This window comes from Ostrinia furnacalis, unplaced genomic scaffold (assembly GCF_004193835.3).
Source record: "Ostrinia furnacalis isolate ACB-3 unplaced genomic scaffold, ASM419383v2 OfSCF7182, whole genome shotgun sequence".
Lineage (NCBI taxonomy): Eukaryota > Metazoa > Arthropoda > Insecta > Lepidoptera > Crambidae > Ostrinia > Ostrinia furnacalis.
Window position 1 is genome coordinate 1109837 of NW_021137421.1, and position 27358 is coordinate 1137194.

The 27358-nt window shown below is 38.8% G+C and overlaps 1 protein-coding gene across 4 annotated transcripts; it reads left to right on the plus strand.

Annotated features, from left to right (window-relative positions):
* The first annotated feature begins 150 nt into the window (after window positions 1-150).
* Window positions 151-11760, plus strand: mars (guanylate kinase-associated family member mars). Of its 4 annotated transcripts, XM_028319432.1 has the most exons (10): window positions 152-253; window positions 404-492; window positions 648-1626; window positions 1842-1984; window positions 2632-2719; window positions 7326-7396; window positions 8678-8843; window positions 9502-9707; window positions 9986-10060; window positions 10444-11760. In XM_028319432.1, exons 1-10 carry the CDS (start codon window positions 250-252, stop codon window positions 10954-10956), a joined length of 2334 nt encoding a protein of 777 aa, XP_028175233.1. In that variant the 5' UTR covers window positions 152-249; the 3' UTR covers window positions 10957-11760. The 4 variants fall into 4 exon arrangements, with proteins under 4 accessions (XP_028175234.1, XP_028175233.1, XP_028175235.1 ...); XM_028319433.1 differs by lacking the exons at window positions 7326-7396; window positions 8678-8843; window positions 9502-9707 and adding exons at window positions 4452-4617; window positions 5647-5849 and having other exon boundaries at window positions 151-253; window positions 2632-2790; XM_028319434.1 differs by lacking the exon at window positions 152-253 and having other exon boundaries at window positions 404-554; window positions 630-1626.
* The last annotated feature ends 15598 nt before the right edge of the window (window positions 11761-27358 follow it).

The following is a 27358-nucleotide window of genomic DNA, read 5'->3' on the forward strand; positions in this document are numbered from 1 at the left end:
TTGTGTTGCCATTGGAAAACGTCACTACATTGATTTTTTTCATAGACTAACTCACAGATTATACTAACATGTGAAGTAGCTCAAATGTAGCTCTCGAGCGGTTGTAGGGTGCTTTTGTGTATCCAAACGATTTTGTTTATGGCATGACGTGATTCGCTATGGATGGCATTTCTGTCAGTTTGTATTCAAAAATTCAGTTTGTTGTTCAATTTGTTGTAATATATTTTAGTGTTTTTATTTTCAGGTGTAATGGGTAAGAAGAGATTTAACTATGGTGTAAAAACTAAGTACTAAAGACTCATTTATCGGTCTAAGTTAATGCCTTCAAGTTTGAACTCCCATCGCTTTGGCTCGACTTCATCAATATTTTGTGCTCCAGCGTCAGTGTTTTCATGTTTTTCAGAGAAGAGCTTCGACTTCGGACGGCTTCTGAAGAACCACGAGAAGAAACACAAAAACAAACCTGCGCAGTTTACTAGCGTGGCAGGCGGGGTACTTTCCACTGTTCAGATTTAATTATTTTGTAGTCTCCTTTGATATTAACCATGCATGCGGTAGGTCTTATTCATGTAACGACTCCCTTTTCGTTGCTTGGGGTTTAGAAACATAAATACTATTGAAAATAACAGTGTGACAATGAATTGCAGGTCCAGAAGCGCTTGGGAGACAACTTGAAACACAGAAAAAGCAGTCGTTTGACTGTGTTTGACAGAATAAGGAACTTATCACGATGTGAAAGCCCTACACCAGTAGGACCAGTGGACACTGCCAAATCCAAGGTTGAGCATCGGAGACAGCAGCTAGAAAAATGGAAGGAAGAAAAGGAAAAGCAAAAAAAGCAGGCCGCTGCTCTAAAGAAAAAGCCATTTGTAGCAGGAGTACCGCACGCTCCCTTAAAGTTTGTACCGCCTCCACCACCACCAAAACCAATGCCGAGTACTTCTGGGAGGGTTACGAGATCACAATCTGCCAAGCAAAGTGCAACACAAAAAGCTAACACCAAACAGAACAGGGCTCAGTCATTTGCCCCCATAAATGCTTCATTTCAGCCACCAAAAAATCTGATTAAAGTACCAAAATTAGCTCCTGTGACCAAAACAAAGACAGACGAAATTAATTACACATTTAATCCAGTATTACCAAATTCATTGAAAAATCCTGAAAAACAAACTAAATCAACGAGATCAAGAACACAAGTGAATTCAAGACAAGCAAATACTAAAACATCTGAAACACGAAATACTCGCAGTAATGCTGCTAACAACAAAAATACTAGACTTGCTAAAAAGCAAAGCCCTAAGAAAGCATCAAATTCCCTTCAGAGTACAAGTTCGAGTAGTGAAGTTGATACGGCATCCTCTACAGAAAAGTCACCAGTTTTCCAAGTTAAGACACCTAGAAAGTCTTTAAATAAATCAAAGCAATTCACACCCATAAAACCTGTGCCCAAGAGTGAATCTAGCTCAGAAGAGAAACTTAGGTCTCCTAAATCGCCAATAGATGTTGTGGTAGTGCCGATGACTCCGGAACAAATAGATGAGGAGTCTAAGAAGATCAGTCCTTGCGTCACCATGTCCAGAGGGAAGGATAATGCTAGAAGAGAAATGAAAAAGAAGATGGAAGAAGGTACGTTTTGACATAAGTTTTCCTGCACTATTTAGTTATCTTCTATTATTGTAATTATCTTCTATTAAGGTATTTAAAGGAAATCAGTAACTGCCAGATTTTATTTCAGTGATTTTTCTTTGGGTACGCAATAGCAGAATTGATCTACACTTATTGGGATAACAAACATCGAAAGGACAGAGCTGTACATTAAATGCAAAATTTTGTTTTCTTAGGATTGTTGGACGATGACACAAGTGACATGGAGAGCATCAACCACTTCAGGCGTCAGCTCCAGTCTGAAATCAAACGCATGACGGAGATGTGTGAGGTGTGGGACAAGATACAAGAGCAGACACCTCTTTCAGAGACTATACAGGTAAGGATTGTAGATTTTAATTATTTAATTATTTTGTGTTATTATTTTAAACTTATGATTTGAATTTAAAGTTATGAAGCTATTTATTTTGTTCTTATTTGACAAACTGCTGTATATATTTGCCAGATTCTTGTGTACCTAAAGATGGCGGTTCGCGTCGTGACAGAGACAAGTGACCGCGATAGGAGACCGCGATTGTTGACTTAGGTCTCTATTTTCTGTCTCTGCCGTTGGTTATACATTGCCTAAAGTCGAATAAGTCTCGGTCTTCCGTCTCGGCTGTGGAGCGAACCACCTTTAGAGCCGCTAAAATTTGCGCGGGTGCCCGCATGCGGTTCAGTATCGAAAATGATGGACCTAAAGTCCGGTCGCCGAGCAGAATTTCGTACAATGACCTCAGACCTCAAGCTACCCATCCTTGTCGCTCGTATACTCACTGCGGCCGCCCGTCGCACAGTTGCGACAGCAATATAATTACACGTGAGGCTAAGAACTCATGGTGCGATTTTCAACCGCGCCCGCGGCGGTTGCGGGCGCTTTGTACGAAATTCTATTTGCTAGGCCATTGGACTTTAGTGATGACGAAGAGTTTAAGAGAGGATCGTGCTTCTTTAGTGCAGACTTAAACCTGATGTTATTCTCTCCAGGAGCTGGTGTTAGGCGCGGTGGGGCAGGCGCGGCTGCTGATGTCGCAGAAGCTGCAGCAGTTCGCGTCGCTGGTGGAGCGCTGTGCGCGCCCCGAGCCGGCCCAAGCGCTCGTCACGCCCGCCGACCTGCAGGGCTTCTGGGACATGGTGTTCATGCAGGTGGAGCGATAACTTCTTAAACCTGATTTTCTACCTTTTTATCCATAACGAAGAAGCTCTTGGTCTGCATCTTACTTTATTTATTTATTAGGTACACCAACAAAGTCACATACATAATACAGTTCATACATTTTAACATGGTTTAACTTGGTTTAACTTGATGGAATGTGATGATCAAGCCAAAGGTGGAAGCGAGCTTCGCCCGGAATTCTCAACTACAGAGGAACTATTTTTATTCAAAATCAAAATCAAAAATATTTATTCAGTTTAGACCACAAGTGGCACTTATGAACGTCAATAGAAAATAATAAAAAAAGAAAAGGTAGCCCTTATGGGGCACTTTACATGTCTCCTTATCTTTTGGGCCCTACCAGCGCTTCGAGACAAACATATGGCAAGTGCTGAGAAGAAACGCCGGAACAAACTGACTGAGTTTACCACTTATTGCCAGGAATTATCTAACGGTAAGAATAGTCAAATTTAAGTACATCCGCGGAATGAAAAGGTTCGTCACCTTAGTGTCGGTTTTCGCTTGCACTAGGTACTGTAAGAGTCAAACCTGCCAACATAACAGTGCAAGAAACAGTGCTGCTAACATTTAAATAAATAATATGACGTTTGCTAACGAATAAGGTTTTGCTTGTTTATTTTTCTATCCCATCAGTGCAATGCAATGATGACATTGACCAATTGACAATAGGTTTTTTTATTTAATAGAAATAATAATGGCAGGTTGAACCAAAAGAAGGTTTTAGTTTATCAATCATAATAATCTTATTGACAAGATAAATCGTCAAACAACTTTGATCTGAATAATTTTGAACTTTACTGACGAACAGTTAAAGATTATTTTCTCTAACTCGAGATTATTCTGTAACATAGTTTCAAAAGGTAATATGTGCTCGCGATTCGTTGAAGGAATCAATTTGAAAACTGACTAACCTTTTCATTCCGTGACTGTACATCAAATATGTGCAGACTGAACTATTGTTCAAGGATACAAAACTGAAAGTGCGTAGCTATTACTGTCCTATCCTCAATATTTAAATCTTAAGGCCCGGTTTCAACTAAAGTGGAAAGGAGATGAAACGTGCGGTGAAGCTGGCAAGTTATATTTCCACCATAGCGGAAAGGAGATGTGAACTTCCACATGTGCAACGTGCGGGGAAAAGGTAACGGACGACGGGGCGCGCGAGCACGTTTCCGCTCTGTTGCGCCGTCGAGGCTAGCGACGCAAATTCTTTAGAAAAAATGAGACGGAATGAAATGATCAAGAGTACTAGGTGCACCGAATATCTGGTGAAGGTTATGGGACCGACAGTACCTGAATGCGAGCAGTGCAAGAGTGGTGGTTGTTAGTAACCTTGGCAGAGGCCTTCGTCCAGCAGTGGACGTCATTTGGCTGAAACGAACGAACGATGTTCAAGAATAGATAATTTGCACAGGAGGGAAGTCAAACCTCAACTTCCCATTCTTCATTTGTTCTGATTAATTTCGTTGCGGGTCCAATGACAGTTTAACTTTTCCCTGAGAAAAAACTTGACTTTCAACTTTTTTGACGGTCAAGCTGTAGATCCTGGCTACACAGGAGTTGCAGCGGAACGAGAGGTGGAAATAGTAGCTTACGACAAAAACTCAAATGCTATTTCTACATCACCCAGGTGGAGAACATAGACATGCGATTCAAGAAGCTGGAAGAGTTGCGAGCGCGCGGATGGGTGGAAGACGCGCCGGTGGTCATCGTCCGTAAGGCCGCGCCCAAGAACAACGTCAAGAAGCCCGCCAAGCCCAGTGGTGGGCCCAGCAGGCTGAGGGAGATGATTGCTGGTAAGTTTCAATAATAATAAATCTTTATTTGGCACGGGACAAAAAATCCCAACTAATATTATAAATGCGAAAGTAACTCTGTCTGTCTGTCTGTCTGTCTGTGTCTGTCTGTCTGTCTGTCTGTCTGTCTGTTACGCTTTCCCGCTTAAACCTCGCAACCGATTTTGATGAAATTTGGCATAGAGATAGTTTGAGTCCCGGGAAAGAACATAGGATAGTTTTTACCCCGGTTTTTGAAACAGGGACGCGCGCGATAAAGTTTTTCTGTGACAGACAAAATTCCGCGCGGGCGAAGCCGCGGGCGGAAAGCTAGTGTCAAATACAAGTGTAAAAAGGTACATAAAGAAGAAAAAAAAAACAGTAAAATAATCCAGCCAGACCAGTAAAAATCCCGAGCCAAAAAGGCGCCCGCTCAGCGATACTCGGGACATAAGTGTTAAAGGTCCCGACGCTGATTTTCAGCGAGTACCCTTCCCTAGGCCTCGGTTGTTGGGACCCAAACCGCGTCCGCCAAACATAAACTAATTATTAAAACTTTAATAGATTCAAGAGCGGAGAGGGGATGCCCAACAGTCGAGGCCCCGTTTCAAGCATAATTGTAGCGTCATTTACCCATCAAACCCTAAGCGGTCGTAACCGCGGTAAAAAAATAGTGTTTTCTGTTGTCTCGACTCGCGGGTACTTGAAGGGTTCTAACTAGCGCCTTCTACGGATTTTACGTTTATTAAATTGGGCCACATTTTTATTATTTTTTTTAGACGACGGCAGGCATACATAATAGGTGCTGTACTTAAAAAAATATCTTGTGTGTTTTTAAAATTTTTAAATAAACGCAAATGTGGCGTGACTAAAAGTATTTCTCAAAAACAATAGATGTTACGTTCTTATTAAATAAATAACTGATTTTCTGTAATATTATTATTCTATGGTACATTACATCATGACATGACAAAACTTAAACTTGATGTTTCACCTAACCTTCTCATAATAAATTTTGGTTCCAATACTAAATATTCTTAAATTCTTCAGCTGCAAGAAAAGCAAAGAAGGAGCAAGAAGAAGCCACTACTTTAGCAGCGCCAGCCAGCCCGGCCGAACCCAGCAAGACGTTCGAAGCCGGATTCTTCTGCGTGAAGTCTCCTGTGCGGTCACCCGCACAATCTACGCCCGCTAAGCACAGCCTGCTCAAAGCTGTGCTCTCTAGTGAGGCTAAGAAAGCCTCTGCTTCTAAGGTAAGGGGGCTTTAAGTGTTTTTTACCCACAAAAGAAAAACTATTGCATCTCACCAGGGCCNCAATACTATCAAGTCAATTGTACTCAAGAATGAGTTTAAGAACATAACTACTGTACTGTTACTATAATTTTAATAAATCAAAAGCTATTGAAATATTATAGTAAACAATCAACATTATGTACTACTTTGTACTTAGAATTCAATGGTAAAATATGATGCTATTCGTAAACTAAATGTTTCAACAAAACCATAAAACAAACACACCAAACCAAGTTCATAGCTCATTTAAGCATAGGATCTTTGTTAATACTAATGGCAATATTTATCTTGGCATCGGTGAATGCCAAATGACGCAAAGAAACATGCTTTGAAAAACTATTCTGTATAAAAAACTGATTCAGAGTCCTATACAAAAAGAGTTTTCCTGTATAGACTATACAGTATAGTCTAATATGTTCCTTTAGTGACAAATGATAAGTCTTATAAACCAATAAATGCTAAAGTAATTAGGAAACTTAATTATATTTGTTAATATCATAATGACCCCAAAATGCATGTTTTGTCAACAGTTTTGCAAGTAAATATAAAGATTGTTAATAAATTGTTTTTTCCGGTGGTCAAACATCTAACATTGTGTATTCTAAAGTCAATACAATTCGTAACATAGCAATTATTACAACAAAGTTTCCACCAATAGAACATATTCACATGAACTCAATTGAATCAAACAACACTAATATTATTATGATTAATTCTGTGCGTAATCAATTTAGCAACTATGTTGCAGTTCATTAGAGGAACAACTGCAAACAATACGTTCTATTTTGGTTGCAACAAGGAAATACTAATGTGGTCATAACTGTAACAGTATGTGAAGTAAACAATTTAATGTTTTAGTGCTACTGGGAAACTGGGAAACGTTAAACTGTTGCAACCACAACAATTAGTCGGAAAATGTACATGTAGCAAGCACTAGGTAGGTATATGCTTTTTATTATAATGCGAACTGTAGGTAAATTAAATTACTAAATTAATAACAAACCCTGTTCTTTATTAAGACATTGTGCTCAGGGCATCCTTCCTATACTTTATAGTAGGTACAACTTGAGGTGTTGATGTTGTGTGTAGTTTAAAAATGATCTAACCCATTAAGCTATAAAAGATTTTAGCTTTGTCGTTAATATGTTTTTGCGGGATTTAGAGAATGAAGCAGATAAGTAATAAGTATAAATAATAATTACAAGTGACATCAATAAAGCATTTGCTCTAGATATGAAACTTGATATTAATTGAATCATCAAAAATTATTACAACATTCAGCGATTAGGTGCTCTTTTTTCATTGTCTCGCATTACTTCAATAGTTAGCCGTCTGTAAAATGAACATTACTGCAGATATGTGCTAATTATTGAACATATGTTGCGGTTGCAATACATGCAATTTTTTCTGTGATTGTTATGACAAGTATTCACCNGCCCCGAGCCGGCCCAAGCGCTCGTCACACCCGCCGACCTGCAGGGCTTCTGGGACATGGTGTTCATGCAGGTGCGAGCCCGAGGACGCCAGGCGGCCGCTGTGCGCAGCGCTGTGCGCGCCCCGAGCCGGCCCAAGCGCTCGTCACGCCCGCCGACCTGCAGGGCTTCTGGGACATGGTGTTCATGCAGGTACGAGCCCGAGGACGCCAGGCGGCCGCTGTGCGCAGCGCTGTGCGCGCCCCGAGCCGGCCCAAGCGCTCGTCACACCCGCCGACCTGCAGGGCTTCTGAGACATGGTGTTCATGCAGGTGGAGCGATAACTTCTTGAACCTGACTTGCTACCTTTTTATCCACAACGAAGAAGCTCTTGGTCTGCATGTCACTTGATGGAAAGTGATGATCAAGCCAAAGGTGGAAGCGAGCTTCGCCCGGAATTCTCAACCACAGAGGAACTATTTTTATTCAAAATCAAAATCAAAATCAAAAATACTTATTCAGTTTAGACCACAAGTGGCACTTATGAACGTCAATAGAAAATAATAAAAAAAGAAAATGTAGCCCTTATGGGGCACTTTACATGTCTCCTTATCTTTTGGGCCCTACCAGCGCTTCGAGACAAACATATGGCAAGTGCTGAGAAGAAATGCCGGAACAAACTCAGTCACCACTTATTGCCTGGAATTATCTAACGGTAAGAATAGTCAAATTTAAGTACTCGTACATCAAATATGTGCAGACTGAACTATTGTTCAAGGATACAAAACTGAAAGTACGTAGCTATTACTGTCCCATCCTCAATATTTAAATCTTAAGGCCCGGTTTCAACTAAAGTGGAAAGGAGATGAGACGTGCGGCGAAGCTGGTAAGTTATTTCCACCATGGTGGAAAGGAGAGGAGAGAAAGCGAGCGGAGAGGAGATGTGAATTTTCAGGTATTCGATGCGCGGGGAAAAGGTAACGGAGGACGGGGCGCGTGAGCACACGTTTCTGCTTTGTTGCGCCGCCGCCGCTAGCAAATTCTATAGAATATTATGGAGCCATGAGGTGGGAATAATTCTGTACACGTTTTGTTATGCAGTGTTATGTTAAAGAGTACTAGGTAGACCGAATATCAGGCGAAAGTCGTGGGAAATACCTGGAACTGGATACGGGCAGCGTAGCGGTCTTTATGAGAAAGCCTTGGGGAAGGTCTTTGTACAACAATGATCTAAAGTGAATTTTGGCATCCAGCAGTCTCCATTTCGGTTTCTTCTTTGCCACGTCTGGTTTCACCAGTTACCGACCAGTCCAGTCCAGATCGCGTAGATAAATAATATGATTACAAGGAACTCAAATGCTATTTTATCACCCAGGTGGAGAACATAGACATGCGTTTCAAGAAGCTGGAAGAGTTGCGAGCGCGCGGCTGGGTAGAAGACGCGCCGGTGGCCGTGGTCCGTAAGGCGGCGCCCAAGAACAACGTCAAGAAGCTCACCAAGCCCAGCGGTGGGCCCAGCAGGCTGAGGGAGATGATTGCTGGTGAGATTCAAGCATAATGAGGGCTATCGTTTTAGCGCTCACCAGTTAGCGCCACTGTAGAGTAAGGTCCTGTCACTTGCTAGTAGCGAAGACAGTGGCACCAACTGGTGAGCGCTAAAGTGGTAGGAGGACTATCGCATTTGCACTCATCAAGATGGCGCCACTGTAGAGTAAGGTCTTGTCAATCGCCAGGGGTGCCAACTGTTAAGTATAAAAACGATAGCCCTCATTGTAGTTCTTTCACCCATCAAATCCTAAGCGGTCGCAACCGCGGTAAAAAAAATATTATTTTCTGTTGTCTCGGCTCGCGGGTGCTTGAAGGGTTCTAACTAGCGCCATCTACGGATTTTACGTTTATTAAATTAGGCCACATTTTTATTATTATTTATAGACGACGGCAGGCATACATAATACGTGCTGTACTTAAAAAAAACTTTTAAATCAACACAACTGTGGCGTGACTAAAAGTAATTCTCAAAAACAATAGATATTACGTTTTTATTAAATAAATAACTGATTTTCTGTAATATTATTATTCTATGGTACATTAACATCATGACATGACAAAACTTAAACTTGATGTTCCACCTAACCTTCTAAATAGGCAGGTCCTCATAATTAATTTTTGTTCCAATACTAATATTCTTAAATTTTTCAGCTGCAAGAAAAGCAAAGAAGGAGCAAGAAGAAGCCACCACCACTTTAGCAGCGCCAGCCAGCCCGGCCGAACCCAGCAAGACGTTCGAAGCCGGTTTCTTCTGCGTGAAGTCTCCTGTGCGGTCACCCGCACAATCTACGCCCGCTAAGCACAGCCTGCTCAAAGCTGTGCTCTCTAGTGAGGCTAAGAAAGCCTCTGCTTCTAAGGTAAGGGGGCTTTAAGTGTTTTTTACCCACAAAAGAAAAACTATTGCATCTCACTTGATGGTAAGCTGAATGTGGAACGCACTCGGAATCCTCAACCACAGAGACGGGGTTGTCTTATCTCCTAAGTGCTGAAACACAACAACGTTTTTACATTTTAAGCGTGAAAATCTTACAAACTGTTCAGTTACATGTGAGTTTACATTTTGATGATAGGCCGAAAATGTTGTATTGAGAAGAAAATGTAATGCTAATTGTATTTTTTTATTTTACTATTTCAGAACACTGCATCGTTTGCGATGTTGCGAGCTTCGATAATGAGCAAAAATGTGGAAGATGGAATAGCGCCTCTACCGGTAAGATGTTTAAATATTTTATTTGAAGATAAGTGAAGGAGCACAAATTTTACGGGGAGCATTTTTAATAGTAAGACACGGGTCTTAACGCGACGTTTATTATTGAGTTACATTATGTACTTACGGCTTGACGTTTCGGCTGCGATGCTGCAGCCGTCAGTGTCACGGCCACGGCCCGTGTCTTACTATTTTCATTGAAATGGAACGCGAAAGTTTAAAGTCTTATACCATTTTTAATTTTTATTTAATGTGTAAACTATACATACGATACTTTGTCGTGACCAAAATATCGTTTTACAAAAAAGAGAGTTCATTGGCAGGCGATAAACAAACGAATAATAAAGGAAATAAAATGTTTATTAATATACATCTTTAACTTACAGCCTTCACCCGTGTCACCTGTCAACTTATACGCGACGCCAGCGCGTAGCATCCTCAAATCCGCCAACGTAGCGTCCGAAAAGAAAGCCGGAAAGAAATCCATCAAAGTGGTCCTCTTCGACGAGGCTGAGACAGACAACGACCTGAGCAGGACAGAAGATAAAAAAGAAGATTTAGGTGTGTCTGAGTTGAACACAGACAGCGGACTGTCCTCTATGGACGTTGAAAAGGAAACAGAACAAAAGGAAAACAGGGCTGTAACGAAAAGAGGTAGGTTGGTCAGGCAGGATGCGACTACAGTAGACAGCCACCAAGTCATGACCAGAAGTCGGAGGAAGAGTCTCAACGCTCAGCTCGATGTGTCCAATGAGGACGCAGAAGAGAAGACACCTAGAAGATCGTCAAGAAAGAAGAAAGCGCTACAAGAATCGGAAAATATAATGGAGGATAAGATGGCGACCCCCAAAAGGTCTGTCAGGTCGAGGAAAAGTGGTATACAGAGTGTTGTGGCATAGATTTAGGATTAGACTGGATATTAGTATAAAGATGGAGACATCACAAGGTTTTGCAATACTTTTGTATAGCAGAACACACGGACATTCACTTGCAGCGGTATTTCGGTGCATTAGCGATTATCGCCATATCGTTAAAAACATAAGCCTCCTTCTGGCGCAGTCGGGTAAAAAGAGGGGGTTAGATAAGTCAGTCGAGGCAAAGCGAGTTATTTTAAAAAGACCTTAAGAAAGAGACCGCCATTCATAGGTTTCGGTTTGTGTAGCGGCGTCTCTTTCATTATTTTGTTGTCAGACTAACAATTGTATTACATTTTTTTTCTTTTTATTTTCCACTATTATTTTAAAATAGCAAGTCGATTGTTAGTTTAATCTTCTATCTCAATGTTATTTTCTTTATTGTATAGTTTTACTTGAAATAATCATGGCGTTTGCATCAAGTATTGTCATTTGTAAAAGATATGTCTGTATTTAGCAGATATGATCTTTTCAATATCGTATAAAATATAGAGATAACTTTTTAGTGTTCATTAAAAATAATTATCTCCAAGTTAACTTTGTCCAAAGAAATAATGATTGAGACATTATGTATCCGAAAATAATGCCGCACAAAATTTAATGTTAGTTAGACATTTACAATCATTGAAGTGTGTTAAATTATGTTAAATGCAAGTTATTCTTGTTAAAATATTGTATTTTGTAGATCTGTTTGTGACTGTACTGAAAATTATCATAAGTTGTTGCGTATCTGTATTTCTTTTAGTTTTTGACATTGAAATGAATTATAACAACGTTAGTTTGATAATAGCCATAACATAAAATAGTGAGAACAAGTGCCTGTAAAATAGATTTAATTTATTAGAATAGTGTTACATTGTAGCCTTAAATTCAGCAAGCATTGTTTTAACACTTAGGTACATTTATCTGGCTATGAATTTGTTTTGTTAATTTAGCATGTTCCTTACAATTAAGATAGGAAGGTAGAATGATAAAACGAATCGAAAGTAGCACTACAGATACTGTAAGTCGGATGTAGCTTTGTAAAATTAATTACGTAATAAATAAATCTAAAGTTACATTTTGTTTAATTTAATCTTTTGACTCTGAAAAAGCTAAAGGTAGCAAAGTAGGATGCAATTGACCAAAATATTATTTTGGTATGGGACCAGCTATTAGGGTGTGTGTAATATACATCTTCAAAAACTTGTGCACGCTGCCGAAAACACACGACAGATTTTGACGGAGACATAAATAACGTGTCGCACCCTTAATAATGAATGGGCACAACTCCAAAATTCCGTTTTTTNAGTTTGATGATAGCCATAACACAAAATAGTGAGAACGAGTGCCTGTAAAATAGATTTAATTTATTAGAATAGTGTTACATTATAGCCTTAATAGCTATAAGCATTTCAGCTTTCAGCGAGCATTGTTTTAACACTTAGGTACATTTTTATCTGGCTATGAATTTGTTTTGTTAATTTAGCAAGTTCCTTACAATTAAGATAGGAATGTAGAATGATAAAACGAATCGAAAGTAGTACTACAGATACTGTAAGTCGGATGTAGCTTTGTAAAATTAATTACGTAATAAATAAATCTAAAGTTACATTTTGTTTATTTTTTTGGCTCCTGAGCAGGGAGACGACAAATGAAACAGCTGGATGCGTGTGCGATAATCAAGAGCGCAGATTATTAATTATTATTTGCTTATACAGGGTGTCCCAAAAACAATGGATAACCCTGTAACCATCTATAGGCCTCGCCATGGTCCCCCTAACGTCCAATTTTGACCCCAGTAAAAATATCACCGTTTTCAAGATTTTTAAGTTTTTGTGCATTTTTAGAATATTGCCACCTGCGATTACTTTTTCTCATGCCATTACAACAAATGAGGATACTTTTCAATTTAGTTTTTTTCCTTATCACAAGGGATAGTTGGGCCATCAAAAGAAAAGATTAAAGTTCAACAAACTAGTTTAAAAGTATAAAAATTTTAAGAAATTGCAGAGAAGAAGGAAAAATTAATTCATTGTCTTGCACTTTTGATCAGCCGTCGTGAAAAAATAATGTAGGAAGACCATCGTGCCCATTACCTTAAAAACTTCCTTGGTTAATTGAGATTCTAAAAAGGTATCACAAGTATATGTATTCTGTATTATTTTTATCTTATGGCTACTTGAATAGCAACTAGTATGAAAACTGCAAAAATGAGTTTTTCTCGTAATAGTTAAACTAGGACTGCATAGTGGCATTAAATACAAATGGATAATTTTTAGCGTAGGAATTTTAATAAAGCAACATTTTATCATCATCATCATCATCATTTCAGCCATAGGACGTCCACTGCTGAACATAGGCCTGTACCTCAATGATTTTCATAATGACCGCGTAGTAGCGGCCTGCACCCAGCACCTTCCTGCTTACCTTTATGAGGTCGTCGGTCCACTTTGTAAGTGGACGTCCTACGATGCGCTTTCCGGTACGTAGCCTCCACTTGAACCCTGTTGCCCCATTGGTCGTCCGTTCTGCGTTTTTGTGATTACTTAATTTTTGTTTTAAACCTTATAAATGTGCCTATAGACAGATACCCGTGATAATACACGGCTCGGAAACGTGGATTTTTTGGACAGCGTGCTATGGAAGGGGCTATGCTCGGGTTTCTTCACGAAACCGTATCAGAAATTAGGAGATCCGTAAACGAACTAAAGTCGCTGACATAGCTCGACGGATCAGCAAGCTGAAGTGGCAATGTGCAGGGCACAGTAGTTTGCAGAACTGAGGCAGCAGGGTTAAAGTGGAGGCTACGTACCGGAAAGCGCATCGTACGACGTCCACCTGCAAAGTGGACCGACGACCTCATAAAGGTAAGCAGGAAGGTGCTGGATGCAGGCCGCTACCAAGCGGTCATTATGAAATCATTGGGGTACAGGCCTATGTTCAGCAGTGGACGTCCTACGGCTGAAATGATGATGATGATGATGATGATGATGATAAAATGTTGCTTTATTTAAATTCTTACGCTAAAAATTACCCATTTGTATTTAATGCCACTATGCAGTCCTAGTTTAACTATTACGAGAAAAACTCATTTTTGCCGTTTTCATACTAGTTGCTATTCAAGTAGCCATAAGATAAAAATAATACAGAATACATAGGCTTGTGATACTTTTTTAGAATCTCAATTAACCAAGGAAGTTTTTAAGGTAATGGGCACGATGGTCTTCCTACATTTTTTTTACACGACGGCTGATCAAAAGTGCAAGACAATGAATTAATTTTTCCTTCTTCTCTGCAATTTCTTAAAATTTTCATACTTTTACACTAGTTTGTTGAACTTTAATATTTTCTTTTGATAGCCCAACTATCCCTTGTGATAAGGAAAAAAACTAGATTGAAAAGTATCCTCATTTGTAGAAATGGCATGAGAAGAAGTAATCGCAGGTGGCAATTTTCTAAAAATGCACAAAAACTTAAAAATCTTGAAAACGGTGATATTTTTACTGGGGTCAAAATTTGACGTTAAGGAGACCATGACGAGGCCTATCGATGGTTACAGGGTTATCCATTGTTTTTGGGACACCCTGTATACTAATAAGATGTGCGTCTATTATTAATTATTATTTTATTTATTATGGATGCAATTGATATTTTGGTATAGGACCAGCTATAATAGGGTATTGTGCAATATGCATCTTCAAAAACTTGTGCACGCTGCCGCATAATTTTGGCAGAAGCCGAAAAGAATAGTTCCAATTTTTGGGTTTTTTTTGGGCTATTGGCTAATGAAAATAAAACTATCACCATAGATTACTAATTATTATATTATCTGTGCTAATAAGTTACTCCCAGCGCCGTAGAACATTAAATAAAAATAAAAAACGTGCTTCACCTACCCCCTAAAATATTTATTACTGAGAAAAGAGAGCGGATTAAAGAATCATTTTGGTGCTAAGCCAGAGCATCCTGGCTTATCATAATACAAGTGGATCGGGCCTCAGAACTGGCGCCTCATGCAGCCATCACGCAGATTTACTAAGTCCATACCAGCGCTTCAGCCGCGCCAACTCCGATAGAACCAGATGGGGCGCGGATTTACAAAACCGTGGAATTCGTTCAGGAAATGTAAGTTATTGAACTTTTATTTATTTACTAAACATACTTCTTCAATATTGATTGAACATATTTGCACACATTGATGCCTGCATGTTTTTCTTTCTTTTTCTTCTTTTGTTTAGAGCCAGATCAAATCTGGAGTAAGTAGGACTTCTTGGCGGGAATGTGAAGCGTCATCGTGATTCTTCGGATTCTCTCGAGTTGTCTATATGAAGTCTCAGTAAATCATCACAACTTTACTGAGACTCAAAGGGTGGAAAGGTTTATCATCTATCATCCTTCATTAAATAATTTCCCATCCCACTTGGTCCCACTTTGTAACTCGTTGGCACCCCTGGCGATTGACAGGACCTTACTCTACAGTGGCGCCATCTTGATGAGTGTAAATGCGATAGTCCTCCTACCACTTTAGCGCTCACAAGTTGGTGCCACTGTCTTCGCGACTAGCAAGTGACAGGACCTTACTCTACAGTGGCGCTAACCGGTGAGCGCTAAAACGATAGCCCTCATTGAAACTTGAAAATGACACAACTTGTACTTATTGCCAACATCAAAAACGAAGAAGAAGAAATCTGGAATATCGGTCATTGTTAAGTTCAAATTTTTTTTTTTTTTTTTTTTTTTTTTAAAAAACACCGGTTAACGACATAGTTACGGTCAAAGTTAGGTGGTGCAACTCACCCTATTGGTTTTCGATATAATCGAAGCTTATCACCGGGGTTTAAGTAATCGCAATGAAAATGGCGGGTGTTGCGATTCGATTCGATTTTGATTGAGTCTTAAATGCATGTTGGCTAAGCCTTTGTATGGGAAATTTCAATCCAGTCTTTCGATTATCGATAGGTAGGGCTTTGCGATTCGATTTTTTGCCGTTTGACTAAGCCTTTTTTGTTATCGACCTCTTTTGCGATTTGTTTGTTTGTTTGCGACTGGTTTGCGATGAGTTTGCGATTTTAAAGTGCGTTTTGACTAGACCCACAGCCCCCCTAGACAAAACGCACTTTTTGATCGAATTGAAAATCGAATCCGTCAAATCTCCATACATAAAAGGGGCATTTCGACTGGTTTGCGATTATAATTTGAACTTTGTCTAGACCCACAGTTTAATTTTCGTTGATTTATGCCTAACTATCGGCTACTGAAAAAAAATATCACCAGTGGCTATTGGTGAAACTATAAAAGTGTAAAAATGCTCTACCACAGATTACTAATTATTATATTATTATTATCTGTGTTTAAGATAAACGTGCTTTACCTACCCCCTAAAATATTTATTACAAAGAAAAGAGAGCGGATTATAAAATCATTTTGGTGCTAAGCCAGAGCATCCTGGCTTATCATAATACAAGTGGATCGGGCCTCAGAACTGGCGCCTCATGCAGCGATCACGCAGATTTACTAAGTCCATATACCAGCGCTTCAGCCGCGCCAACTCCGATAGAACCAGATGGGGCGCGGATTTACAAAAACCCGAAGTTGGACGTGGAATTCGTTCAGGAAATGTAAGTTATTGAACTTTTATTTATTTACTAAACATACTTCTTCAATATTGATTGAACATATTTGCACACATTGATGCCTGCATGTTTTTCTTTCTTTTTCTTCTTTTGTTTAGAGCCAGATCAAATCTGGAGTATAGCTGACCCACGCTGAACTGTCCCACCAAACTCAATGACAGGGGGGCGCTACCATCGCTCAACTATATGGTTTCCAACATGGCAAAAATCTGAACCAGCGATCCGGTATTGACGGTGGCGCCCCACTGTCAATGTCATCGACAGGACAGTCCAGTATTTTGGAACTATAGGACTTCTTGGCGGGAATGTGAAGCGTCATCGTGATTCTTCGGATTCTCTCGAGTTGTCTTTAATGAAGTCTCAGTAAATCATCACAACAAACTTCACTGAGACTCAAAGAGTGGGAAGGGGTATCATCTATCATCCTTCATTATATCATTTCCCATCCCACTTGGTCCCACTATGTAACTCGTCTCAATTGAAACTTGAAAATGGCACAAATCAAGTCGGCCTCGACTTGTACTTATTGCCAACATCAAAAACGAAGAAGAAGAAATCTGGAGTATCGGTCATTGATATAGATGACCCACGCTGAACTGTCCCACCAAACTCAATGACAGGGGGGCGCTACCATCGTTCAACTATATGGTTTCCAACATGGCAAAAATCGGAACCAGCGATCCGGTATTGACGGTGGCGCCCCACTGTCAATGTCATCGACAAGACAGTCCAGTATTTTGGAACTATAAGTTCAAATTGAGGGTAGGTGTATAAGAACTGTCAAAACACCGTTTCTCTCTTACCGTCACTTTTTCAACCCTAGCTAAAATTGTGCCTCTATTATTTTTGTGTATTTCTTTTCTTGTTTCGTGTGGTGTGCAATAAAGTGTTTATCTATTAATCTATGGACGATATAAAATGTCTACATTTGACAGCACATGAATTTTATTTCAAGAAATTCCCTATTAGCAAAGCTAGAAGATTAAAGGTTATTCTGTTGTAAATATGTATAATATGTATGTATTTAATAAAAAAAAAGTATATAAGTAGTATATCCGTTAAGCTAGCACCCATAACACAAGCATTGAGTTGCTTACTTTGGGGCTAGCTGGCGCTGTGTGAAATTGTCCAAAGATTTATTTATTTATTTATTATTATAAATAAATGGTAGAGTTTTACTTAATTTGGTGCTTAACATGTATCTAATTCGTTTCTTACTGTCTCGTGCAGTTTGCCAGTACGCAGCTGGTCCTGGCACGCGGCGCGGCCCACATTCGCTGCCAAATGTGCGAGATAACCGTCAGATAGCGCAAGTTTACGTCGAGGGTGAACTGCTGCATCCATAGGTAAGTCGGAAAAATCTTATGCTGCAGATTTTTTGTAGAAGTGTTTTCTTGGTAATGTTAAATTGATGACAAACTTATTATCAAACTAAAGCTATGGATTCTTCTACAATTTTTGTTAGTTGTGAAAAACTTTTTTGAAGTTATTTATTGGCATTACTTGCTTGCTTTGCTAAGCAGCTTTATGTGCAATGTGCTTTAAAGTACAGCTATAGTAGACGTAGCCAGCCTGTATGAGCTTCCATTGTGAACTTGGAGGCTTTTTAAGTACCTACCTTATCGAGTATGTACTAATAGATAGTAATAATAATAGATACGCACTAATAGATGAATACCGAAACCTATGTAACCTATTGGTTATTACGAAANAAAAGTGTTTTCTTGGTAATGTCAAATTGATGACTAAGGATTTTCCTAAAATTTTTGTTACTTGTGAAAAACTTTTTTGAATTTATTTGCTTAGTTTGCTAACTTTTATGTGCAATGTGCATTGAAGTAGCTATAAGTAGACGTAGCCAGCTTGTATGAGCTTCCATTGTGAACTTGGAGGCTTTATAAGTAGGTACCTACATAATCGAATATGTACCGCACTAATAGATAAATACCGAAACTTAGGTAACCTATTGGTTATTACGAAAGTACATTAACAATCTAACATTAACAATAGGCTAACAAGTTATAATTAACAAATTCGATAAGCTTCTACCCTCGTAAATCGAATCTAGCATCCAAATGAGAGCTTAACAAGCCACGTACAACCGTTTGCCAGTAATTCCTGCATAACGGACGCTGAATTAGCATTCCCCCGAAATGATTTAGCTTTTAATTCTCTTCCTCTGCCAAAGAAAATTTATTCATAGTTATTACCATACATTTGACGCTTCAAGAGGCTTGTAATTAAAAGGGCAATCAAAAATGGCAGTGGAGGCAGTCATAATAATAACAATTAACCAGAACCGGCGTTGTAATGTCGACCGGGTGTAACACAGGGTCAGATTACGTAAATCTATGCAAATTTGGAAGTAGAGCAAGCTAGTCTTGACTCCGTTTGTAATTCGCAATGGCGGTGGCGACCCAAAATGGCGCGCTGCGAATTTGGCGCCATAAACAAAATGCTTAGCTCGGCAAATGTACACAACAAATTAAGATTTTGCTAATTGTGTTAAGTCGTCTAGTTTATGGCGAGGACGAAATTGTTGGGACGTTTTGTAATTTAAGGCTATACTGCCTTTTTAAACGTTTTTGTGTCTGCCCTTTACTACAATAATGTACCTACATTACAATATTTTTTACAAGTCCATAACACGTGTGCTAATCTTTCGATCGAATAGCAGTACTCGTATATACAAATTTTCTATACTATCTTTTGTTTTAATAATATTTTTGCAATTTTATCTAAAAGTTTAAATAAATCTTGGTAACACAGTACAGGAATTCCTTGTTTGGATAGGAATGTTGCGTAGGGAATCAGGACTGGCGTTTTATTGTTCTAGGATTCCTGTGTTTATCGCCCGGCTGGAATGTCCTAGGCTGGGTCCTTGACCTGATGAACAGCTTTGTTTTAGAGATTTTTAAATATATCGAATAAGCAAGTTTTTACAGAAGGCCAAGAGCTTACTAACAAACCATTTAAATAAAAATGTGTCGTGCTTAAAGACAACTATGTATAGGTAACTAAGCGTATTTGCCAAATAAGTACCTGCACTGGCTTAATGGTACAAATACTACGATTGCAGAATATTTATGAGGGTAGATTTTTACGAAAATTTAAGTCTGAAGATTTTATAGACGTGTCCCAAACTGCTTTAGGAATGTTGTCGTATAATTTCGGCGTTGTAGCGCCATTTTCTTCGCCATAAAGTAGAAGAGGCGACAATAATATAAAAATAACACGCATAACACAAGCTCGCGCCCCGGCTGCGATCCGCTCTTAATGTAAACAATATCTCTACTTTCGATGGGGGAAAACTGTAGGGGGGCCTTCATTTCTGTAGTATTGAGACTTAAAATACGAGTACTTTTATAAAGGCTATTTACTAACTGTTGATAAATTTTGTTAGCTAACCTCGTTTTTTTACTAGGACTGAATACTTTAAAGGTAGAGTTATAAAACGCCTAGCTATGTTTGGGGAGTTTTATTTGATTGTTCAGACTCAAATGTTCTTTGTTAAATTCCTAAGTGGTACGGATATAGTGTGAAAATGATTGCGTGCTTTGGATCTAAGGTGTTAGGTATTTGAACCATATTGATCTAGATGAGCTATGTCAAACGCTTACCGTGACTCATCATGTTTGACACTAGGATACACATCAAGCAGTATAGTGTGCACACGATAGAAGAAAATGTACATATTTCAGAGACTTCAATGAATGTGCGTGCACCCTACTCATGGTAGGTACAGTGAGTATATTAAAAATTGGATTTAGTCGACATGGCGGTCTGTACGTCACGTGCTATTATATTATTTTATGCCGCGAGGGGACCTGAAAGTGGAAAAATATGGTGCACCCTGCCCCTGGGCATGATACCCCACTCTTATGTCAATGATGGTAGGGAATAGAATTGGGTGCACTTGCGGCGATGACTGTACTTGAGGGATTTAATAGAGGGAGGATAAACAAATAAATTGATTTGGTCGGTTGGTTTATAGTTATTTTCTGTGAGCATTTTGTTTTCTGCAGTTTTACGATGCGAGAGTGCTGCCATTTATAAAATGAACCATAGGCACCTCTGTTCACTGGAATGTCTAGGATAAATAAGTTAGAATTAATATTATGGCTACTAATAACCTGCAAAGGTAAAAATATGGATTTTTCCGTAGGTATAATCCTANTAATCCTAAATAGTATGTTTTTTTTATCCACAACGAGGAAGCTCTTGGCTTGTATCTCACCTGATGGTAGGTGAAGATCAAACCAAAGGTGGAAGCGATCTTCACCCGGAATCCTCAACCACAGAGGAACTGGCTATCATACCTCTAACTGCCGGAACACAACAATGCTGTTAACATTGTTGTTATGGCGACAGACTTAGGTAATCCTGTGATCTGTCATCATCATCATCATTATCATCGTCAACAGCCCTTTACAGTCCTCTGCTGGACTATAATAAGCCTCCTCCACTATAGTGGAGGGTTTTGCCATAACATCTGTGTTCTGTATAACCATCTTATCTATACAATATTATAAATGCGAAAGTAACTCTGTCTGTCTCGCTTTCACGCCGATTTTCACTGAACCGATTTTGATAAAATTTGGCATAGAGATAGTTTGAGTCCCGGGAAAGGACATAGGATAGTTTTTATCCCGGTTTTTGAAACAGGGACGCGCGCGATAAAGTTTTTCTGTGACAGACAAAATTCCACGCGGGCGAAGCAGGGAAAGCTAGTTCTTTATACATTATTTTAGTGAAACTCTCCAACCAACAGTAATTGAATTGTTAATCTTAGTATTGTTTACGTTACAAATTATCGCTGATCCCTTCAATCTATCAGCTGAGCCTAAGCGCACAAGACAGGGAAAAGTGCATTAGACGAAATACGAACTTCAAAGTCCAATGCACTGTTGGCCAGGGTAATGGAGCCAGCTATCAATTAATTTATTTCACCTCATAAAATACAGTAGGGGTAGGTAGAGACGATGTGGGCGAAGATATTTGCTAAATTGGTTTGGGAGGATTTGTCATTTTCACCCTTGTCGGTTTATTTTTGTGTCAAAGACATATTACCATCTATCTGGACCCCGACCAGTCCTTGAATGACGTCATTATGGGTGTAATTAATAATAAACACAAAATAAAAGCCAGTGCCGGATTAAGCCTTGCTTTAGGTTCTCAAGTTTAGGGTATTAAATGAAACAAAACTGTTACAAATGAACTTTTCTTGATTTAATATGGGAAAATTTAGAGATAACACTTTCAATATCAACTTCTTTAAGCAAATCATGCTCTANAACAAAGTTCGCCGGGTCAGCTAGTTAATAATAAACACAAAATAAAAGCTTCGGCGCTGTTTGACTTGACTGCTTTTTTTGGATTTTTATAGTTTAGCAAAAGTATTACAAGACTTTAATTTTTTGACGTATTTCGGTAATTTTCTGGTTGTAGATTTTTACCTACCTTTTTATTAGGATTATCTATAACGATAAATAGTTGATGGCCATTTTACAATGTAGGTACTGAAATGATACAGATTAAATTATGCAATAACACACCTACTTAACTAGAGCAAAAATGGTTTCAAAGGGAAGGTAAACACATCCTCCTCAATTTTTGTTTGCGCCACTAATCTTGCTCGGCACTGCACAGCCATGTTTGCAAATTAGATCCCAACTTGGCATAATCCAGTGCTCCCTCAGGCGCCTGCTAAAATATGGCGGCCATTTTTCACTTTTCAGGGATTTGCGCGGCATAGTTATAATGGCGTCTCGCTTGTCTCCGAATGTAGTTAAAAACTTGAGTGATGTGTTTTGGGACTTGTTTGCAATGGTGTTTGGTGAGGAATACGCTTTTGAGTTGGAAAATAATATTATTGATGGAACGGTACTTGTGGATCTTAATTTATTTTCTTCTTTACTTAATTATTTTTTAGTAAATAGGTACGGATAACAATTTATTATCAAGTTACGGCAAATGTAGTTAAAACTTGACTGATGTGTTTTGGGACTTGCAAATGTAGTCAAAACTTGATTGATGTGTTTTGGGACTTGTTTGCGATGGTATTTGTTCGGGAATACGCTGTTGAGTTGGAAAATTTTATTTTTGATGGCGCGGTACTTGTGGATCTCAATTTCTTTGTTTTTAATTAAATATTTGATGACTGGTGTGCGTGCACTTTTCTTAATGATGCTCTAGCTAGGGCACGCAGGACAGAGAATCCTTGGGAAGGCCTTCCTCCGAAACCAAAACCTGTTTCGTCCAGGCTAGTGCCTCAATTAATTTGTTAATTTGCATAACGATTCATCATGCATGATTTTCCCAGTCAGTTATTTTCATAGCAGTTTTCTTTTCTACGACTTGTTTTTCCTCTAATTTTCCCATTAAAGCGATGTCGTATTCTTTTTTTTTTTTTTTTTTTTNATTAATAAAAACTGGTGTTAACACAAGATTACATAACGAACTCACATTTTTAAGACAAAAAGCACTTTAGAACTTAAATTTAGACAAACTGAAAATTTCAAGGTCTAATAGCTGATCAGTAAAATTGTAGTAACTTAATACGTGAAAAGATAATTTTAAAATAAATTCGATGTATCCTCAGTCCTCAGAATCTTGGCTGACTAGTGCGTTAATTCATGAAATAAACAAAGAAAAAAGCCAACCCGAGCCCCGAGCGAACGTTAATAGCCTTAACACGTAGGTATGTCTCTTATTTTATAAATCATTAGTTTATTTGTCGGGAAGTATTTCATAACCACCGCTTTATTTCTTAGCATCGCGATAAAACATTCTATAGGCTCCTAATCAACCAATAGGTATGAANTATACGGTGGAGGAATGGCCCGAAGCACCCATGGCCCGGTAGAACCTGGGTCGCCCTTTGTGTGAGGCGATCATGCCGTCGCACCCACTCCTCGGAGGTGAGGTTGAGGAGTTGAGGTGAATAACATATTATCTCAGGCCATAGCATGGCTCAAATGTAATAATTTAAAATTGAATGCTGGCAAAACAAAATACATACAGTTCCGGACAGTAAGAGGTAACTCACAGCCTTTGAATGTTACAGTAAATGATGACCCCATAGAAGAAGTTACACAAATAAAATTCCTAGGTATGAATGTTGATTGCCATTGTAACTGGAAGACTCATATTGATGACCTGTGCACNCTACGTGGCTAATCCGGCACTGATAAAAGCTTCTGCGAAGGCGCTGATGACTTTGACTGCTTTTGGCTGGATTTGCGTTGGATTTTTTATAGATTAGCGAAAGTCTTCCTTTAATTTTTCTGACGTATTTTCGGTCATTTTCTGGTTGCAGTTTTTACCTACCTTTTCATTAGGATTATCTTTTTTTTCTACTATACGATCAATAGTTGATGGTACTGAAATGATACAGATTAAATTATGCAACACACCTACTTAGCTGCAGCAAAAATTGTTTCAAAGGGAAGGTAAACACATCCTCCCCAATTTTTGTTTGCGCCACTAATCTTGCCCGGCACTGCACAGCCATGTTTGCAAATTAGATCCCAACTTGGCATAATCCAGTGCTCCCTCAGGCGCCTGCTAAAATATGGCGGCCATTTTTCACTTTTCAGGAATTTGTGCGGCATAGTTATAATGGCGTCTCGCTTGTCTCCGAATGTAGTTAAAAACTTGACTGATGTGTTTTGGGACTTGTTTGCGATGGTGTTTGGTGAGGTATACGCTTTTGAGTTGGAAAATAATATTATTGATGGAACGGTACTTGTGGATCTTAATTTATTTTCTTATTTACTTAATTATTGTTTAGTAAATACGGATTTATTATCAAGTTACGGCAAATGTAGTTAAAATTTGACTGATGTGTTTTGGGACTTGCAAATGTAGTAAAAACTTGATTGATGTATTTTGGGACTTGTTTTGCGATGGTGTTTGTTCGGGAATACGCTGTTGAGCTGGAAAATCTTATTTTTGATAGCGCGGTACTTGTGGGTCTTATGCCCGTATTCACAAACATTACTATGAGTTCTCACAGTGCGCGTGGACGCACTCTGTGACATATGAACCAATCACAGAGCTCTATTCAACGCTGTGCGTTCGATTTGCTGCTTCACTTAAGCAAGCATCGTTTGTGAATACGGGTGTTAGTTTCTTTGTTTCTCATACATTTTCTAGTAAGCACGGATCAAGCTAAATATTTAGCATTGTAATCATATTATGTTTGTATAGTTCCGATATTATTTGATGTTGCAACAAATATTTTAATTACTGGTGTGCACTTTTCTTTATGATGCTCTGGCTAGGGCACGCAGGACAGAGAATCCTTGGGAAGGCCTTCCTCCGAAACCAAAACCTGTTTTGTCCAGGATAGTGCCTCAATTAATTTGTTAATTGCATAACGATTCATCACGCATGATTTTCCCAGTCAGTAATTTTCATAGCGGTTTTCTTTTCTATAAACGACTTGTTTTTCCTCTAATTTTCCCATTAAAGCGATGTCGTATTCTCCCGTTCCGGGAGGAAGATCTTGAGTTTTATTTCTGTTTTTACCTCCATGGATGACTTGTTCGGTCTGACCTTTAATTTGTTCACGCTGAATTAAAAGAAAGTCGTCTTTTGAGACAAGAGCGGGCGATAAATAACGAAAGTGGGTTCCGGATAGTAGTTTGTGTAAAGAAAAAAATAAACAGACAAAACCGAACCCAATTCACTCAGTGAATTTTCAGTTTTACTTTAACTTGTAACACAGTTGTGCACAGTTCGGTGTCAGACTTATTTGATGAGGTGTTTGCCGATATTTTGTGATTAATGATTGATGCTGAAGTTGGAAAAGTGGTCTATACTTAGGGTAGTAACTTAGAATCTTAGGTTCGTCTATGATTATTATTAGTACATGCATAATTATTGTTTTTTAATTTCGCTTTTATTGCCTAATTTAATGTAATTGCTGAAGCTCTTAAACTCATAAAAAACTCATAAAACTCATTTATTTTTGCAAATAGGCTTTTAAAAAGCACTTTTACACGTCCCAATATAAACCCTACCACTGCCTCGGGACAATAAATGGGCCAGTGCTGAGAAGAAGCAGCGCAAGAAACTCAGTCACTATTGTAAACTATTGCTTTACCATATTTACTTAAGTACAAATGCTCTAACACAAAAATAACATCGCAAAATTCTTAAAAGCTTCCCTATAAACATCATCATCTCCTGCACTATATCAGCTCATCCACGGAACCCTAAATAAAGCCCAAAGCATGACCACAAGCGATCATAAATCGATCGGCGCGGGCGCGGCGGTGGTCCCGAAACGCTTGTCATCGCCTGCGCGGGCGCGTCCACTGCTAAATATACAGGCTGTAGTAGATAACATATTGCTACTCATTAATATAGGTTAAAATTTGCCGCAATTTGCAACTATGTTAACGGAATTTAGAAGCAAGTTCCTCAGTGTCTCCGAATTTGGCCTGATCACTAGGTACCAATGAGATGCAGGCCAAAAGCGGGAGGCTTTTGGTCGTCCTGGTTAAAACACACACATTATTTGTGTCAGACTTGCTTAAACATAAACCAAGTCAAGTTCAAGAGTTAAGGTTAGTGCTAAATGCTTTGCGTATTGAATCCAAGTTAGTTATTTTGGTGTTTGTTGTATGGAGGTATTTCAAATATCAGCGTTTTTAATGAAAATTACCCACTACGACCATAATGTAATAAAAGCTCAGGGAATACATTCTGTGCTGAGGCACTAGACCCTCTCAATGCCAATTACGGAAAAGACTACCTACTTACATAGATTCAGCTCGTATACTTAGTAAATACGCGTCCGCGCACCGTCTCTAATCGTTTACGTTACGCGGCGGGCACACCCGAGATTGTAACACATTGTAACAATTGCCCCATTGAGCCCTCATTGTCGGTACACTTCGATGGAAGCTGTTGGGACAGTTTATATCGATGACATCATTGTTAGTGGAGAAACAACTTACGACATATCGAAATTCTTCTTGGCACTAGCCGCCACGTTTCCCCGAAGAAGTGGCAGTGCAAGATATATTTGAGATGTGTATTAAGTGTCCTAAAATGGCCCTATATACTCGCTAAGGATGTAGCGAAAGCTCGATTTTTACATTCGTGAATGCTAGAGTTTAAAAAAATGTAAGATTTTAAACTTTCGCGTTCCATTTCAAGTAAAATAGAAAGACACTTAATCGAGCTTAAAAGCTTTGAAAACCTAAGTACGTAAGTAAAGTATAAACAAATGTTCTAGCTGGACAATATAGTTTTCTTAATACCCCAATTTAAACTGAACTATTTAAAGCAAATGGATAAAGTCATAGTGATTTTCAGTGCCTAGGTACTTTAGTTGGGTATTTATTTAAGTAATTGCCGCGCTAAATTGGCTCTATTAAGTATGATAAAATCCACTGAAATATGGACTGAAGTATCACATCATCATTTCACTCAGCTAGCAATCAAAGATGGCAGAGAATGTAGACCTACACATCGTATGTGCACTTTACAATGGACCTGATGAAAGTATGTTATGGGTATTTCTTCGGAGGCAAAATTTTCGATGTCTTTGGGTATAGTTCTGTAACCAACTAACAAAATGGCATGCAATATTTTTTTTCGTATAGCTTAGCTATAGCCCTATCTGGCGCAAATTACATTTNTGCCTCAATTAATTTGTTAATTTGCATAACGATTCATCATGCATGATTTTCCCAGTCAGTTATTTTCATAGCAGTTTTCTTTTCTACGACTTGTTTTTCCTCTAATTTTCCCATTAA